Below are 18241 nucleotides of genomic sequence, written 5' to 3' on the forward strand. Positions count from 1 at the left end.
CTTTTGTTGTTCCAGTTCCATCCTGCCTTTTTTTTCTTGTTTTTCTTACCAGGTAGCAAATTTTCTACGCACGTTCTAATAATGAGAGATGTTCAGGTGCCTTACTGTGACAAATATAATGTTTGCATTAGAGCATGTTTGTAATATTCCTGCTTCTGGAGAGCTGTTATTGGTATCATATGAAATAACTGTTATCAGTATCAATAGAAGTGCTGCTACCTGTCAGAGAGCCCCAATTCTACCTGATATCTAGTCAATCAGACTTTTCACGCCAGTCTTTAGTGTGCAAGGTTACGGTTATTCGTGCATTTTGACAATAATGGTGACTGCAAAGACCCTTGATGGTGCAATCAAGGAACATTGTACTGCCTGTGTTAACCAACCTGAAAGGCAAGGCCTATGAGCGACCGTTGTGAGAAGCCAGCTGTCACTTAATTTCCATTTTTGCATCCATGGTGGTCTTGGTATTCTCGGATTCGACATATAGAAGAGGGGGGTGGGGGCTGTGGAGAGATGCCCCATTTGCACCACCCCTTATCTCCTGCCAATGCCTGTTGTAATATGCCTGCTATGTCCGCTGCATGTTGCAATGCATATTAGTCTGACAATTTTCTGTTCGGCAGAACGCTCTGTTGCAAGTGACCAAAACAAGCGAAATCTTAATGAAAATCTGCAGACAAGCCCGCGGAGGCCTTGTTCCAGTAGATTTGGTGCCTTCCCGGTGATATGAGAAAGCTTATTGCTCAACTGTCCACTCACTAAAGGATCACATGCTACGCAACGCAGCTGGCAAAGAAAATTCACAGCTTTGCCACAAAGGCGAAGCAATTAACGCGATAACAACAAATTTTGAAAGGTCACGCGAAGAATGGCAAGCAGATCGAAACGTGCTCCGCATTTCTCATGCACAAAGAATGCATGAAACGTATACTCACAGGTACAGATGAACGCGAATAAGCGTCTTACTTGTTACTTCGCTGTGTCTGAAAAGTGCGCCCTTTTCACAATCGGAGATTGTGCAATGAAGGCAGTGACCTTTGTGCGCCCAGTAACTATAACAGAATCATTCCGGTGAAAGCCCAAGGCGTATGATTGTCCCCACCGCGAGATAAGCGAGCGCAAGCGTGAGCGTCCCCTCTTTGTGGGGCAAAGTACGTTTGGGAAATGAGAGCTCGCGCCGCTGCGCCGTGACGATCTGGCGACGCGCGCTCATTGTGCCATCTCGCTGGTAACGCTGAAAACATGATAGTTCCGCCTAGATGCCCATAGTAAGCGGTAAGTGGTAGATATAAATAGCTTGCCGTTTGAACGTTGAAGGAGGTGCTCCTTCGTGGCTCAGTGGCTAATGCCTCGCACTCACAATTCTGAGGTCGGGCGTTCGATTCCGCTTGCCGGAGTATTGTTCTGGATTATTTTTCTTTCTTGCTTTTATATATATTTAGCTACGTATACATATACGGTGAATGGCGGCGACGGCGAAAAAAAAAACAGCCGAGACTGACGTTATAATTGCTATCGCAATAAAAAGAGTGCGCCACCAACGTCACGTGACGCGCTGCAACAGGTACATCATGGGGGGTTTGCATGCACCTAAATACCCAATAAAGTGCGCAAGGGGACGATCTTCGCCGTATCTATAGTGAGATCACCGGGCGCGTAATCCAGAGTTTGCAGGTTCGGCAAGTTACATTTTAAGCCTCGTTACTTCATTTACTTCTGCATCATAATTACTGCGATATGCCTGAAGCAGTACAATTAACGTTCCTTATTACTTCTCTTGGCTCAATTCATTGCTGGTGTTCAATTAAGGTGGTGTTAATCAAAAAGAAAAGTCATCTGAATTCGCGGCCTTCATTCAAGATCAACGGATGCATTTGTATTGTTTCGGAGAAACGACAACAGACGGATGTATCTACGCTACTTACACAATCGAATTGATCGGGGCAACAGCAGCCAAAATGCCGCAAACAGGAGACAACCCGTCTTCATCCTCGTCATCTAGGTCAGCGGCACATAACATTACCCTCCGCCGGTGAAAGCACCTGTATACTCGGTGCATCAGAAAAAGTGCCGCCATATCCACGAAGTGAATGATGATGAGTGGGCGAAGCTCTGGAGGAAAACCTGGTAAACCATGAATCTTCCGTACATTTTGCCCACTCGATTTTATTACAATGCTCCCCCCTAGCGTACGTCGCTGCACTAAATCGAACGATTGCCTTCCACCAATGACACCTGCCATATGTGACATCATTCCTATTTTATAACATCTCGCATCTTTCATCATCAACTACAAGTGCCGCCGTCTAGTTTATAACATCTTGCATCTTTTCATCATCAAATACAAGCACCGCCATCTAGTGAACACTGCAAGAACTAAACGAGAGGTGGCTACATACAAGGGACGCTACCGCCATCTAGTGAACACTGCAAGAACTAAACGAGAGATGGCTACATACAGGGGACGCACAGCCCACGCCCTAAGGAGCTTCGCCCCTAAAAGTAGATGGTATGTCAGTATCGCCACACATGCATCAATGAGGTCCGGTGTACGATAGTGCTTCAGTCGCACTGCGTGAACGATGTCGTTGCGGAAATGAGTCGACGGGGACGAAAACAACGGTTCGATCTCATACGTGACGTCGGTCACTTGACGACATCTTCCGGTGTACGGAAACAGGATCTTTTCAGAAATTCCAGGCGTGCTGGAGGCGAAAGAAGGACAAGTGATCCAGAAATAAAGCGGGCGTTTCTGTGACGGTTATCGTAACGAGATTACTGGCCCATTTGCGAGTCGGTTAATTAATTGAATGCGTGCAAGTTGATGTGAATGATCAGCGCGGGCAATGGCTTCTTAAGCGTAAACTCAGTAGGTAAGTGCGTGGAAGGAGGCAGCATCGTGTTCATAGGCAACTTTGGATTTCGGTCGAATATAGAAAAAAAGGCGAATAACCATGTTTTTTTTTCTTTTCTTAAATACAGATTTTTAAAATAAAAACGTTATGCCAGTCAAGGCTCCTGTCATCTTCGCGCGCAAACTATGTCGAGGCGGAAACAGTTTGCTTCAGCTCAAGCAATATTCAAGTGCTAATTAGCAAAAATTTATTAATTTTCTTCGTAATGGCTTGAGGGTCTGGTGGGTAAGGTATTCGGGTGCTGACCCTTAGGTTGCGATATCGAATTCCGGCTGCGGTGGCTGCATTTACGATGGAGGCGAAAATGATATAGGCCCGTGTTCTCAGGTTTAGGTGCACGTTAAACAACCCCAGATGGTCGAAATTTCCGGAGCCCTCCATAACGGCGTCTCTCATAATCATATGCTGGCTTTGAGACATTAAACCACACATATCAATCAATCGTTGTTCGCGTGGGAAAGTTGTAGGCCTTTTCAATTTATAGCATATCCTTTTTTTTCAGAGATCACAAGAATTGCATGTAATTTAGGATATATTGATCATCAAAATTTAATGGCTGTTGACAAGAGTGGAAGCTTGGACTAGCTGGTGTGTAGTCGTACTGACAAGTTTTTTCAGCGCGCAAACATATAGGGAAAAGAAAGAGAAACAGAGTAGACAGAAAGAGGGCTGACTTTCTACTAACTTTGTTTCACGGAGTGGCAAAATATGTGTGTCGAAAAGGACGATACGAAACAGGAAGATAAAAAAAGGAACATATTCGCCGCAAAGGCGTTGCAATGAACGCGATAGCAACAAACTGTGAGGTCACGCGCAAAACGGCAAGCAGATCGAAACGTGCCCCGCATTTCTCACGCACAAATGACGCACGAAATGTACTCACAGGTACAGATGAACGCGAATAAGTGTCTCAGTTGTTACTTCGCTGTGTATGAAAAGCGCGCCCTTTTCGCAAACGTAGGCTGTGCAACGAGTGCAGTGACCTTTGTGCGACCCGCAACTACAACAGAATCGTTCCAATGCAAGCTTTACGCTGTTGTGACCGGCGCCAGAGCGGAAGAGGGAGCGGCGCTCCTTTAATCTTCAAACAAGTAACCGAACGACCGGCTGCCTACTGTTAGGACCGGCGCCAGGTCTGACAATGGATCGGCGTTCCTTTTGATGTTCCTTTTTTAGTCGCCAAACGGGCTGGCGGCCTGTGTCCGCCATGTATTGTTCCCCCCTGGCCGGAGGGTGCGGCGTCTTGCCGCCACGACACCGTGAGCAGTTCGGGAGACCACAAGTGCCGCTTCTTCTTTGGAAGATGACGGCGGCGGCGGCGGCCGGAAATCGTCCCGCTAATTGAACGAGTCGTTCGGCGACCATTTGAAGCTTGTTTACGGCGGCCCTTTCGATGGATGCAGTCATCAACTTCAGACCCCTCGCCCAGCGACACCCCTTGACGAGGAGGAGCCACGTTCGTGCCACCTGGCCGTGCAGTGACCACGCTTCAATTTTGAACGTTCACGTGGACCGTGCGTGCTCGTCACCCTCGCGGGTAATGTGTGATCCGTGGTTGGACGGTGCCCTCTGTACGCGGTCCCCGATCTAGGGATCTGGGGAGGACAGACCCTTTATAATGAGCCCCCACGGCTCATTCGTGTGTGCTTTTTTTCGAGAGCAGAACCGAGCAGAACCATGTAGAACCAAGCACCATGTAGCGCTATGTTAGGAGACATGTAGAGGCCTGCCACGTTTGAGAGCTCACCGTGTAGGGAGTTCGCAATGTACATATTGTAAATAAACCCTCTTCAAGTCTCTCTTCCTCCTGCCTCGACAACTTCATCCCGGACCTCCGGTGTCTGGAAACCCCGGTCGCAACAACTGGTTGGCAGCGGTGGGATACGAGTCTGCGACGGAGAGCGACATGTACCGGAGGCCAGCCGAAAGCCCTGGAACTCGGCGGGATCGAAGCAGCGTACCACCACCGCACGTAATGGGGTGAGTGCCTGGCTTTGTGCTTGAGATATATCGAGTCGTTTAGCCTAAATTCGTTAAAAGATAGATATAACCAACAACTGCCTGGCCACTGTGGTTGTTATCTCAGCACAAGGCAGCACTGGATGATTATCTGAGCAAGTACGCTAAAGCAGGAAAGCTTAGATGATTCAATAGGAACAAGGGGTAATGTTTCAAAATTTCTAAGGGTACGTTGCGGGTTAAATTTTAGGATGTTGTAAAAAGCAGGAGTGAAAAATTAACAAGAAAAAGTAGAGAGGGATGTTGGCCACGTAGTGCTACTTGGGTGCTTAAGCTTGTGGTCTCCGCTGTGAGATTTGCCAGGCTTCAATTTCTCTAGACCCAGAATTGAAGCGCTGGTGGGTTTGTGTTTTGTCACAGCTGAGCCAAAGCAAAGTAGTCGCCATGGATCTTACGAGATTGACGAGAGAGAACCTGCTGAACCTGTGTTGGGATCTGGAGCTAGATTTTAATGATGATATGCCTGCTTCTAAACTCCGCGAAGTGATTCTCGAAAGCAATAGTGACAATGAGGAAATCGAGCACTTCGGGAATATGTACTTATTGGACCAGGAGGAGGAAGTACAAAGGGCGCAAAGAAAGGAAAGATGGCGCCAGGAGGAATTGGAAGCTGAGCGCAGGCATGAAGAACATATAAAAAGGATGCAGGAATTAGATGAAGAGATAGAAAGGCTTAATTGTGAATTGGTGGCATTGCAGCAGAGTGGTCAATCCATAGATGTAGCGCACGAACGGTGCGATGTAGCGGCGGTGCCGTTTAAGACCGAAGCGAAGGCTACAGGTCAGACATCTGTAGATGTAGCGCACGAACGGTGCGATGTAGCGGCGGTGCCGTTTAAGACCGAAGCGAAGGCTACAGGTCAGACATCTGTAGATGAAGTGCACGAACGGTGCGACGTAGCGGCGGTGCCGATTAAGGCCGAAGAGAGGGCTACAGGTCAGAAATTTGCAGATGTACCGCACGAACGGTGCGTTTCAGCAGCGGTGCCGTTTAGGGCCGAAGAGAGTGCTGCGGGTCTGATATCTGTAGATATAGCGGCGGTGCCGTTTGAGGCCAAAGAGAAGGCTAGTGCCTGTAAGGGAATGGAACAGGTTTTAACCCATTCTGAGGGAAAAGAGCTCGCGGTCACAGCAGGGTGTGAGGGTTCCGTGGTGGGGGAAACGAAGTTAAGATTAACAGAGTGTTCCATCGAACCTTGCAGCCCTGTAGACCATGTTGATGAGCGTCAGAGGCGGACGAAAGGCTCCAGGTTTGGCACCAAGGAATGTGCCAAACGGAGAAAGCGTCCGAAAAACAGAAGCGCGGCAAGGCTCGCGATCAGCGCGGCGCGTTTGACGAGGACCTTCAAACGGCGTGGCGGATTTGCGAGAAAAGGCCCGTTGTCTTCTCTGACTGGCTTATATCGCAAGCGTCCAAGCGGCCAGAGAACAAAGAAAAGAGAAGCGCATGGTGTGCGTAAGTGGTCGAAGGGCAAGAGACCCTTCCGTTGTTCTCGCGGTGCATTGGACGGGGTGCGGGGCAAAAGAGTCGGTGGTTTTCGAGGGGCAGGAAGCGACAGCAAGTCGGCTTCGAGGAACGTCGCGGGGTTCGGTAGCAGGGCGATTGACGCGTGTTGTAGACCCCGTTTCTCGAGAAAATCGTTCCGGGCGCGACCACCGCGAGTTCGACTCAGAGTTGTTGCGAACAGCTGTTAGCCTCTCGGAAAACGTCGACTCGGGACTGTTGAAAGGAACATTTTGTTTGTTTTTGTGATTTTGTAAATAACTCGTTTGTACCTTGTTTTCGTTAGCGCTCTATCATTTTGGTAGCCTATATACGTTGTATAGATCTATTGGAAGGATAGTGACACGCATTAGAGCGTACAGAATTAGGCGTTTGTCATCGGCACCGGAGTTGGTTTGTATGCGTCCGAGCCGCCGGACAAAACGAAAAAAAAAAAAAAGCACGTTGGGTAGAAAGGCAGACCCTTTCGTCGCTCTATCGACGGCATGTTTGATGGACTGCGGGAGTGCGAGGTACTCAGCGAGAGTAAGAACGCAGGTTGTCAGCGCAGAGCTTTGCGGGGGTCGGAGGCGAAGCGAATGGGTTTTGCCATTGTTCCATTTCCCGTTCGCCTAGAAAGACCCACAGGACGCGACACCGCGCGTTAGTCCCAAAAAGGAGTAGACATCCGTGAGCTTTTGACGATGGTCATTAGTGGATTTATTTTGTTTTGAAATTTGCTTTTGACTGTTTAAGTTGTTTTGGATTTTAATGTGTTTTTTAAGAATCTCGTCTACCAAATAGTGTTTAGGTAACACAATTTTGGTTTTGTTCATTTCTTGGGCGTTGTACGTTTAGCTAAGGTAAGCGTTGTGCGATTGCATAAACGACACGCATAGGAGCCTGCGTCATGGTAGATACGTGTAAATGAGCAGGAGCAACGTTATGAACTAATTATGACTGAGCGTAGAGACGCAAAGTTATTGCTTGCGAGATTTTTCAGGATTCATGCGAAACTTTTTTTTGTTGTTCATTTAATGTTTTGTTCGCATGTGTCCGGTGTGTAAGAAAAGCTAGCTCGTGAGTTTATATGTATGCTTTGTGAAAGTGGCAACAGCAAGGGAACGGTTAGGTGGTATCTCATCCAGGCAGGAGCACTGTGATGTGCGTTTGCGGATATATAATAAAGATGTTCCTAATGCAGGTGCAGCACGGCAGTTATGCTTTCGTCTTCTCAAAAGGAATTGACGACTGGCTTTGGCGGCACTAAATTTCGGGAACTAAAAGATAGCGTGAAGTAAAATGCTTTATTTTATGAGTATGATACCTGGTGGGTTACGGCGGATTGCTCACGCAAGCACTCGGGTATGCCACGGTGAGCGCATCACTTGACAGTTAGTTTTCTTGAAAGCAGTTTGATGGGAAGATTATTATCGGATCGGGATTAGGAGTTTTGGTGAAACCTCAGAGAAACGTCCCGATTGCTGCTTTGTGTTTGGTAATACCACTTAAGTAAGGTTGCTTTTGGATAATTTGTCGGACTCGACGTGTCTCAGTGCGGGCAGGGTGCTCTCCCGTGCCTGTGGTGGTGTGTATGAATGCTTTTCCCAGAGGGGAGCCACAAGGAGCGAGAGGGAAAGAGTCCTTGGCTGAGCGTCATCAGCAGTGGCCTGGAAGACAGCACTACACAGCGACACTTCGGGCAACCTGTGCAGCTGGTCACCCTCAGGTCGCTTCTCCCGCCGGCGGACGAGCTGTTGTGACCGGCGCCAGAGCGGAAGAGGGAGCGGCGCTCCTTTAATCTTCAAACAAGTAACCGAACGACCGGCTGCCTACTGTTAGGACCGGCGCCAGGTCTGACAATGGATCGGCGTTCCTTTTGATGTTCCTTTTTTAGTCGCCAAACGGGCTGGCGGCCTGTGTCCGCCATGTATTGTTCCCCCCTGGCCGGAGGGTGCGGCGTCTTGCCGCCACGACACCGTGAGCAGTTCGGGAGACCACAAGTGCCGCTTCTTCTTTGGAAGATGACGGCGGCGGCGGCGGCCGGAAATCGTCCCGCTAATTGAACGAGTCGTTCGGCGACCATTTGAAGCTTGTTTACGGCGGCCCTTTCGATGGATGCAGTCATCAACTTCAGACCCCTCGCCCAGCGACACCCCTTGACGAGGAGGAGCCACGTTCGTGCCACCTGGCCGTGCAGTGACCACGCTTCAATTTTGAACGTTCACGTGGACCGTGCGTGCTCGTCACCCTCGCGGGTAATGTGTGATCCGTGGTTGGACGGTGCCCTCTGTACGCGGTCCCCGATCTAGGGATCTGGGGAGGACAGACCCTTTATAATGAGCCCCCACGGCTCATTCGTGTGTGCTTTTTTTCGAGAGCAGAACCGAGCAGAACCATGTAGAACCAAGCACCATGTAGCGCTATGTTAGGAGACATGTAGAGGCCTGCCACGTTTGAGAGCTCACCGTGTAGGGAGTTCGCAATGTACGTATTGTAAATAAACCCTCTTCAAGTCTCTCTTCCTCCTGCCTCGACAACTTCATCCCGGACCTCCGGTGTCTGGAAACCCCGGTCGCAACAACGCCAGCCAAGACGTATGATCCTCCCCGACGTTTATAGACACTTTTTCAGTTTTCGAACTCCTCGTTTCGAGGCGGGCACGATTTGCTCCTGCGGTGTGTGAGGGCGCTGCGGTTGTTAGGAAAGCCTATAGCAGCGCTCGCCGTCCGTCACACGGCTTCTTTTCACGTTTCGCGGGCTTTCTTTACAATGTGGCAGAAAATACCAGCGCGAGACGTATCGTACAGAAAACAATTTAGTCGGTGGTTTCTGAAAGTGCTCTACATCTCAGTGTTCATATTTTGGGTTTCCAGTCCATAATTAAAATATGTAACTAAGAATAAATTGATTAGTATGGGGAGAAATAAAAATAGCCTGTATACCTACAAGCTAGTGCGAGTAGTGTGCGTTTGGTTTAGTTCGCCTCCTAACTGCCTTTAACTTTCGAATTCTTGGCTCAAGTTATGTGTAAAACATTGCACATCCGTATATACTACAGAACACACCACCCTCCATTCACCATTGTGCATAAACGACAACAAACCTGACAAAAAAAAAAAAAAACGCAGGTGATTAACGACTACACAAGTCAAGATATATTTTTTTTTCCTGCTGTACACAGCAAGCAAGCGATACCGTGCTCTTGAACCTATCGCAGTTATTCGACATCTGATTCATTTTGTAAATCTGGCGAAAACTTTCTTCGTCTCTTCTTATTCTTCCTGTGCCTTGTTATTTCCTTCACGTTGTGTGTAAAGGTTGTAAGGTATATATATAGACAGAGAGAGAGAGAGTTCAAAGATTTTGCTCAACGCGTAACCACCTCGTTCAGTTTGCCATTTTGATCAAACGTTAGGCTGCCTTGACAACTACAGCTACCACACCACGTGGCATCTTTGCACTTTCGAACAAAAGATGCGTGCGTCGCTAAGTACGTTAGCTGCTTGCTGCTGAAGAACCTCGTGATTCCTCTGAGTGCTTCCGCAAAAGTTCTACAATCATAGACTCTGGTTCAAGTGTACTGTCATCATGTGAATAATGCGGCTGCTTGAAATGTCATTCGGCTCGTCGCTATGGCAACGACAGGCCCGCAGCAAGCAGCTCTTTCGCGTTCTGGTCATTGCGCGCTGCCGCAGAGATAACCCACGCGTATATGTCATGCGCATGCGTGTGTGCTCCGAACTCTGCAAATACCGCTCGGGGCACCTCTGGCCCTCCTCGTTTAAGGATTGTTATCTTGGCCGGGAGGAGACAAGGAAAGCACACAATCGTGGCAGTCGAGGCGAAGTAGCTATAGTGGCTTGGCTAGATTACAGGCTCGGAATGACCGCCTGCTATTGTAGTACAGTCGATGTTCGCCGCCGCCGCTGCTGCTGCGTCGTTACTTGTGTGCGTGCGTGTGCCGCGTTGCCGAGCGTACGTACTTCGTGCGGGTGCGGACAACGCCTAGCAGTAGAGGTACGGCCCGGCTGGAGACGCCGAGGGGACCACGTCGGAAGGACAGAACCTCGCGGCAACTGCGTTTCTCGAGTTCAGCGGTGAAAGCCTTGCACCGGTGGTCGAATGTGCGCGATTCATCGCGTGTTCTCCGCGCGGAAGTGTTGCGGCCATTGTAGCAAACAGTGTGTCGTTACCTTTGAAACGCCTTCGTCGGAAACCGCTGTATATACGTGCGACGCGTGAGTAAGTTGCTAATTGGTGCCGTTCTGTCGCCGTTTCGGTGGTCCGACGGCCCCGTTTCTGGCTGAAGTGTGTGTACTAGCTGGGAACCACCTGATAGCTGTGCGCTTCGTTCTATGCAAGATGGCTCTGCGTTGGAAGACGGCCAGAAGGACATTGTCCATGCCCGAGGTGAGACCGCGCGTTTGAATGACGCCGATGTAGGAATCGTGGGTGGTGGGGAACCGAAAGAACGCGGCAACGCATCACGCATACAGCGAAGTACGGACGACAGAAACTGGCTTTAAAGGAAAGGCCGGATAATCAAAACGAGGGTGTCAACTTTGGGAGCATATCCCGTATACGGCACGATGCATAGGCACAAGCTTCGCTTAAACGTGTCAGCATTTTTTTTTTTTTTCTGTGAACTCCGGTTAAACGAAGCTGAAGCTATGACGATAGTTACAGCGCGAGAACAAAGCGACGACACAGAGACAAGAAGGACACGAAAGTTCTTGTCTCTGTGTCGTCGTTTTGCTCTGTGTCGTCGTTTTGTTCTCGCGCTATAATTATCGTCATGCCATACCAACTAGCCCAAGCTGCCACACTTCTGAAGCTATAGCTGCGACAGACTTCAGTTGCTGTATCAGATACACGGGATGAACAGCTCAGGAATTCAGCAATTAGCAAAAGAGGCAAACGGAGTAAGTGTAGTTCCTACGTGCAACCATGTGAAATGGTAATTACAAGGAGTTTTAGCAAGTTACTTAATTACGGTACGCAAATACGGAAAGGCAGTATACGGCAGTGTTCCTCTTTTCCCGCTCGTTGTGCTTTTGTCGCTACCAGTTAAAATCACAGGGGTCCCCGAACGACGGGTGTCTCGTTAACCATATAGCTTCCTAAAATATTTAGGAAAATATATGTCGTTAACAATGCGTAGGCTAACAGGCAACGATGAGGCGTAACAAATCCGCAGTAAACTTTTGAAAAATCTTTTATAGTGTTGTAGCGCTTTCACTGGCAAAAGGTCGATGACCACGAAAGGAAGAGCTGAACCGCGTTATGCAGTAGCGTATTTTCGTAACTAGCCAAAAACTAATGAGCAACCTCCAAGCCATAACGTGTTTTTGTTATATATATAGCCCCCCAAGCTACCAGTCTTCATGTCAGTATAAAAAGAAGTGAAACACTTCGATGTTTCGCATTTAGAGGTGTTCATTGTGGTGTTCATAATAAAGACGAAGCCAATATGCGTGCAACCAGGAACAGCAACTCTTCAAATTATACTGAAGCTTGTATACAAGTACTAACAGAAGTTGAAGGTATCTGTTTCTGTGGTTCAAACTTTCGTGTGCCCAACTTTCATGCATGTATAGATTATTTTGAAAGAGAAGGCGAGATTGGTTGCATCTAAAACATGCATTAATGGTTTATGCTAAATTCATTTATTCGCAGCTAAGCATTATGGTTTTTTTTTCAATGCACTGAAAATCGATCTTTTGAGAGAAAATATATTTTGAAAAAAAATATTTGTGTGATTCGCATAAACGGAACACCTTCGTCTGTCATTTCCAGTTCCTTCGAATAGGATTTCATGTACTACAGCGTCGAGGTGGAAGAGACCGATTCATTATATGTTTTGTTTGCTACTTGAGTTATCATTGATATGTGGCGTTTAACGTCCCAAAACCACCAAATGATTATGAGACACACCGTACTCGAGGGCTCCGGAAATTTTGACCTCCTGGGGTTCATTAACGTGCACCCAAATCTGAGCACACGGGCCTACAGCATTTCCGCCTCCATCGGAAATGCAGCCGCCACAGCCGTGATTCGAACCGCGACCTGCGGGTCAGCAGCCGAGTACCTTAGCCTCTAGACCACCGCGGCGGGGCTACTTGAGTTATCAATCTATATTAATTACAAAAGGCAATTTTAAAAGCAAAGAAAAACATGCAATCAGTTACTTCTTAATGTATGCGTGCGGTACACACGTTATGTACACACACAGCCAGAAAATTTGCACACAGACAAAGTACCCGCCTCCTCCTTCTACACGCACTGAAAAATATTTGTGCCTACCGCTGCGCACTGCATTCTGCAACATTCCGGTGCGTATCAAAATAATTTAAGCAATTGAATGCGTGCAGGACAGTGACAACAATATTTTCGACACGTTGGAAGTTACGAAAGAAACATGGGAAATTCGGTTTTTGTATCGGAAGAGGACGAAATTTTGGAGCGCAGTTCCACTGTTTTAAAAAGTAAAACAAGAGAGAGAGCAGAAAAAAAAAAAACAGGACGTTTATTCGGCGCATCTATGCTAGTTATTTATTTCGGTATGGCTAGGAAATACGTTTTGGCCAACTTAATTATTGGAGTTTAGTGTTCGAGAGTGGTGATTAAGGTAATTATTACCTTTCGTTAACTGAGTCGCTTCAATAGACATTTAATTGCTACCTTAATCAGTGTTGCATAAAAAAATGTAAATACGAAGGAGTAACTTATCAGTCTGTATTTAGAAAGCACCGTTATTATGGGAAAAAGAGAGCAATTACGAACGAACTAGTGTGTAGCGTTTCGCGCGTTTCTATAGTGAAGCAAAACAAGGCCGTGAATACACTGGTTATGCTTTGGCTCGTACGCTAACGCATACCTCTTTGGGAATTTGAAATCGAATGCATGTGTTGTAATACGGTGGACGTCGCCAGACCAAATGCGGAAGAGTGCTTTGCGTGTTTCCATCTAGTGAAAATACTAAGCGAAAATTGAAAGTGCTCAGTTCGTGTTACCCTCTTCGTCCGTGCATCGTTTTGTGGCCTTATATTTTTTTATGCTAAAATGTCGGAACTGGGCTTGCGTTACGCAAATGCTTGGCTTCCATGCTCACTTTAAAGTGGTGGAGCCACCAAATTTCGAGGCTAAAACAAGTTTTTTTGTGGGTACCCTCTATGTGCTAGGACACTCCACGCGAACTGTCGGACACGGCAAACCTTTAGCAAACTGGCGTTTTTGTCAAAGCGAAGACTTTCGCAAGAAATAAATTGTTGGCAGTTCAGCGCTATGTCTCGTATCTTTTGTCTCCTCCTGTCGTTTGCGCTGTCAAGCACTCTTTATCATGTTATACCAATACGCCCAATCCTACTGTCTTTAGATTATGTTTTAATTCGCCTCCAGAGTGTACCTAAATGCTCATTCTCCCGACCAAAGCCCATCGCAGTGACGTCACACCAGATCTGTAGTGAGCGTAGGCGTGTACGGGCTTCCCCTCCAGGGGGAACAAAGGTAACTTTAACATATATTTTGTGCCCCCTCCCTACAAAAACTTTGCGCCCCCTCCCTACCTTAAGGTAGCATACACAGTAACTCTACCCATCCCTAAGTTGCTGCGCCCCCTTCCTATTAGGTGAATGCGTGGGACCCCCCCCCCCCCCCTTTTCGTAGATGACTATAAGAGTGTTCGACCCCCCCCCCCCCCCCACACACACACCATTACCATGCACCAGCCTATTGTAGTGAGGGGAGTGACCTCAGATTCCGCCACGTTGTTACCTTCAAAGCATCGCGGCTGCTTCAAGTTTGTTTTGCAGGTGCTTGTGCGGTGTGTGCTAGAAAGTCAGCGAGAGCACACGATAATCCACAGGGCGTGCGGTACAGCCTTGTGTGGCCACATGACCACGCCACATTGCAACGTCAGAGCCCAGAAACGGGGACTGAAAATGATCCACATAAAAAAGGCGATATTGAACGAGAGTAAAATATTTTTGGTGCGTGTATCATGCTTCCTGCAGACATAGAAAACACTGGCAGCAAAGAACGCACGAGCCGCAAAGATCGCACGTGGCAACATCCCTTTAGCGCTTTGTATATAGCGCTGTGGAAGGGCACAGTATTGCCACGCTTCGGCCAGTGCACAGGCATGGTCCACATTCGGTGTATATTTCGCTAGCCAGTAATATTTGTAATTCGCACGGCATACCATGGTACAGAACCACCATAACCATAGAGAGTACCTTCGCCGCATACATTTAATATCCACGAGGAGTTTCGCCGGTCCGGAACAGAATCGTCTGCTGCGCTTCGCAAAATACGAAACGAAATTCGTCTGCTCACTTTTGTTCTCGCCGTTGGACAAAGTATTGCTTCATGCGATCTAAACTTTTGAACATGAGTGCTCCACGCGACTCATGACTACAGAATGAGTACTTAGTATAGCGTTCACCGGTCGATTGGCGCTCTTACACGCAGGGTTCGCGAAGCACGGCGACCTCGTGCATTGCCAGCGTTGCTGAGCGGCCGTGTTGTGTGAAAGGGGGCGTCGTCTGGTCACGTGATGGTGAACCGGCTGCGCGCGCCGCCGCGCCGGTTTCGTAGCCGCATGGCCGTGTTTGTGTAGGCGAGCAAAAGGAGGCAAGTTAGCGCAGCGGCAAAGTGTCGTTGTTGGACCGTGTTTTTCCGATTCTTCTATCCTGTGGATAAGTCGGCTTCGTCGCCTGCGTGCTCTTGTCGCCTCGTGACAGGCGCAACGCGGCGAGAACTTTCCGCAGAGCGGCCGTCGCAGCAGCAGCGAGGCACGAGTACCAGGCGAGTTCTCTTTCTCCACCCTCTCTTTTTTTTAGGTAGCGAGCGCATGCAAACTGTGCTCGAACGTGCATCGTGATTTCTAGCAAGCGGGGCGGTGGTCCGGCTAGCCGCGCCGTGCAAGCGGTGTTTCTTTCGGCTATAGCGCTCGTCGCTTCCGCGTAGATGCCAAGGCGAGCAGAGGCGGCGTCGCCGGTGTCACGGCCGCCAGCGCAGGACAAGGTTAAGGTCGGCGGCACACATGTTTTTGCCAAATGACGAAGTAGCTCGGCAAGCGGCGGAGTTCGACCACTAACCACGTCGTGCCGAAGCGCTGCCGTCGCCGATAGCAAAACGAGCTTGTTTTCGTTTTTGCGGGACCGTGATCGGTGACGGGCTTATTTTCGCTGCACAGCGTGCTGTGCTTCAAGCGTCTGTCGCTGCTGCAACTGGTGCGGCCCGTCAAGCCGTGCTGTCACAGGAGCTTGGCAGCCGCGGCAACAACCCGGCGCTCGCCCGACGGGAGTGGTGTTGTTCTGGCTTCCGGGGCGCGAAGGAGAGGTGGCGGAAATTCCGCCGCGCACTCTGGCGCGCCCATTCTTCGCACCACGCGCGGCCCGAAAATATTGATCCGGATACAGCCGAATCTTTCAGCCCGGTGCGAGCAGCCGAGGTCTGTGTGTTTTGCTGCGCCAGACGCGGAACGACTGGCTGCCGATCGAGCCCGTCGGCGCCGGTGGGCGAGCCGAGCGGCGTCCACGCGCTACCGGCCTGTTTTCGTCACGCCAGCAGCTGTATCGTCGTCGCGCAGCGTGACGGCCTCCCGTTTTCGCGGTTTGTTTATCTGGCTCACTAAGTCCGTGCGTGTGGAAAGACCTCTCCCCTTCAACGGTGATGCGTCTCGTGAAGGCGGGCTTTCCTCGTCGTCCACTTGTGTGTTGGCCGACTTCCAAGCGGGTATCGCGACGCTTCCGCTCAGACCCAAGATGCGCGCTCCCTTTTCCGCCGTCACTCGCTCATCGTTGCCGGACCGTGTGGGGCACTGATGTTTCTAGACGCGTGCTATGGATGCTTCGGGATCTGTGGGGAGAAAGAATGGGCAACGCGCACTTACCATCCGTCGCATCGTGAGCCCGACTCGCCGATTGTCTGCCCCCTACCGCTTACCGCGAACGGTAGCGCTGTTTTAAGTGCGTAGCGCCTTACGCTCGTATTCTAGAACGCCCCTCCCCACCCCCCCCCCAACCAGCGCTCTACCTTCACTTGAGAAAGCCGATGGGAGCGCCATCTCTAGGCAGGGCAAGTTACTGCATATCAGTGATAAATTGCTACTATTCTTGAGTAGCGCAGCGTCACTTCCAGCCGAGTAGCGGCGCAGTGCGTAACTCTGTCAAGTGAAGGGAGCGTTCGTCAAGGGAGCGTTAGTCAAGTCGAGGAGCGTTCGTGAATACAGGGGTTGGGGTTGCGACTTGTCGCCCATCCACAGTCTCATGTCGCGCGGTCACGCAGTGCTCAATATATGCCTAAAACAACGTTAGACATTACAGGAGCCGCGCAAAATAGACTAACAAGGCCTGAAATAAACACCGCATGAATAACCAAGTAATTCTAATAATTTAAATATCGAAAAACGTCATTTAACGTCCGACCGAGACCCGCGCCGCGCACGGCGATTCCCTTGGATTGTCAAGGGAATGGCTGATTTGTTCGTGCAACTTACTTCTTCAGGTTTCATGGTATTTCATAGGCGCAGTATTTAGAACTGCTCCCAGGACCTACAGAAACGCTGTTAGCGCAGGATTTTTTCCATACCGCGCAGAACGCAGCAATCTACACGTGTTCGTTCGTAAGTTTGTCCGTCAGACATGGCAAACGTTACAGGTGCGCGCTTAACTGCGCCAGGCTTCGAAGGCTCTCGCATCCTGGGGCTGTGTCGTGAGGTTGATTAAATTCGCCGCCGGCGCCCCCCCCTTTCGCTGTTGCACTGCGGCGTGCATTCCACGGCTTCGAAACTGGGTTGATTGAGAACGGAACTGGGTCAGTGCCCGAGGGTAGTAATCATTTTGCTGTCCTTGCACAGTGGCCGCTCCCATGCAGTGCCATTTCGGTTCCCGAAACACGTGCATCTGAAACTTGCAGGAGGAAACGTAATAGAAACATTATCGTGTCTTCGCGTTCGTATATTTGTGGCCTGGCTGTGTTTAATAATACCGCCACGGTGAACTTACTCGGATTGTATGGGTCTCACGTGATCACTTTCGATGGCGATCGAGCACCTATATTGGGATTACACTTCTCGACCGCCCTTCCGCATACTACGCAGATGTGCCAATTGTGACGGAGAAGGCAAATAATGGTGGGTTAGATCGCGATTGTGAGAGAGACACCAGCATTCGATGAGGTCTCGCAATGCTCCGTGTTGTAGGCCCGTGTACTCAGATTTGGGTGCACGTTAAAGAACTCCAGGTGGTCAAAATTTCCGGAGCCCTCCACTACGGCGTCTCTCATAATCAAATGGTGGTTTTGGGACGTTAAACCCCACAAATCAATCAATCAATCGCAATGCTCCGTCATCGAAAGCAAAAATACTTAGAGCCGAGAAAGAAGTGCGTATGTGTTTTCACTTTAGAGGAAAAAAAAAAATCTTGAATAACAGTTGCATATCATGGTTGTCGTCTTTTTATGCCTTTACCCGAACTTATACTAAAGATATTTTGACATTTACGTTTCTTCGCATTACCCCCCCGCCCCCTTTTTTTTTTTCGTATAAACACGTATGCAATGCAAAGAAATGTCTCTGTCAAAGAAACGCCGAGCTGCTTCTGAGACATTGAAGCGATAGAGGGTTCCATAGGCTTAGAGTGGTAGGTTATTCTGAGTGTTATGTTGTCTCTAATTTGGCGTTTTCATTTAAAGTGGGGCGAAACGCGAAAACACCCGCTTAATTAGGTACACACGCAGAAGGACACCGGGTGGTCTACTGCAGTGCGATCCATTAGGATAGCTTAGTTTAGGCACGTCGCATGTTTCCTATCAAAAG

At 49.1% G+C, this 18241-nt stretch overlaps 1 protein-coding gene across 2 annotated transcripts in view; it reads left to right on the forward strand.

Annotated features, from left to right (window-relative positions):
- The first annotated feature begins 10360 nt into the window (after window positions 1–10360).
- LOC119188214 (5'-AMP-activated protein kinase subunit gamma-1-like) overlaps window positions 10361–18241 on the forward strand; it is a 383279-nt gene continuing 375398 nt past the window's right edge. The window contains exon 1 of one of the 2 annotated variants that reach the window (XM_075895085.1): window positions 10361–10830. In XM_075895085.1, coding sequence (XP_075751200.1) covers window positions 10783–10830 — 48 coding nt within the window. In that variant the 5' untranslated portion in view covers window positions 10361–10782. Of the gene's footprint in view, window positions 10831–15086; window positions 15226–18241 lie in introns of those variants that run through there. The other variant, XM_075895099.1, reaches the window with a different exon arrangement.

The sequence above is a fragment of the Rhipicephalus microplus genome, chromosome 1, assembly GCF_043290135.1.
Source record: "Rhipicephalus microplus isolate Deutch F79 chromosome 1, USDA_Rmic, whole genome shotgun sequence".
Classification (NCBI taxonomy): domain Eukaryota; kingdom Metazoa; phylum Arthropoda; class Arachnida; order Ixodida; family Ixodidae; genus Rhipicephalus; species Rhipicephalus microplus.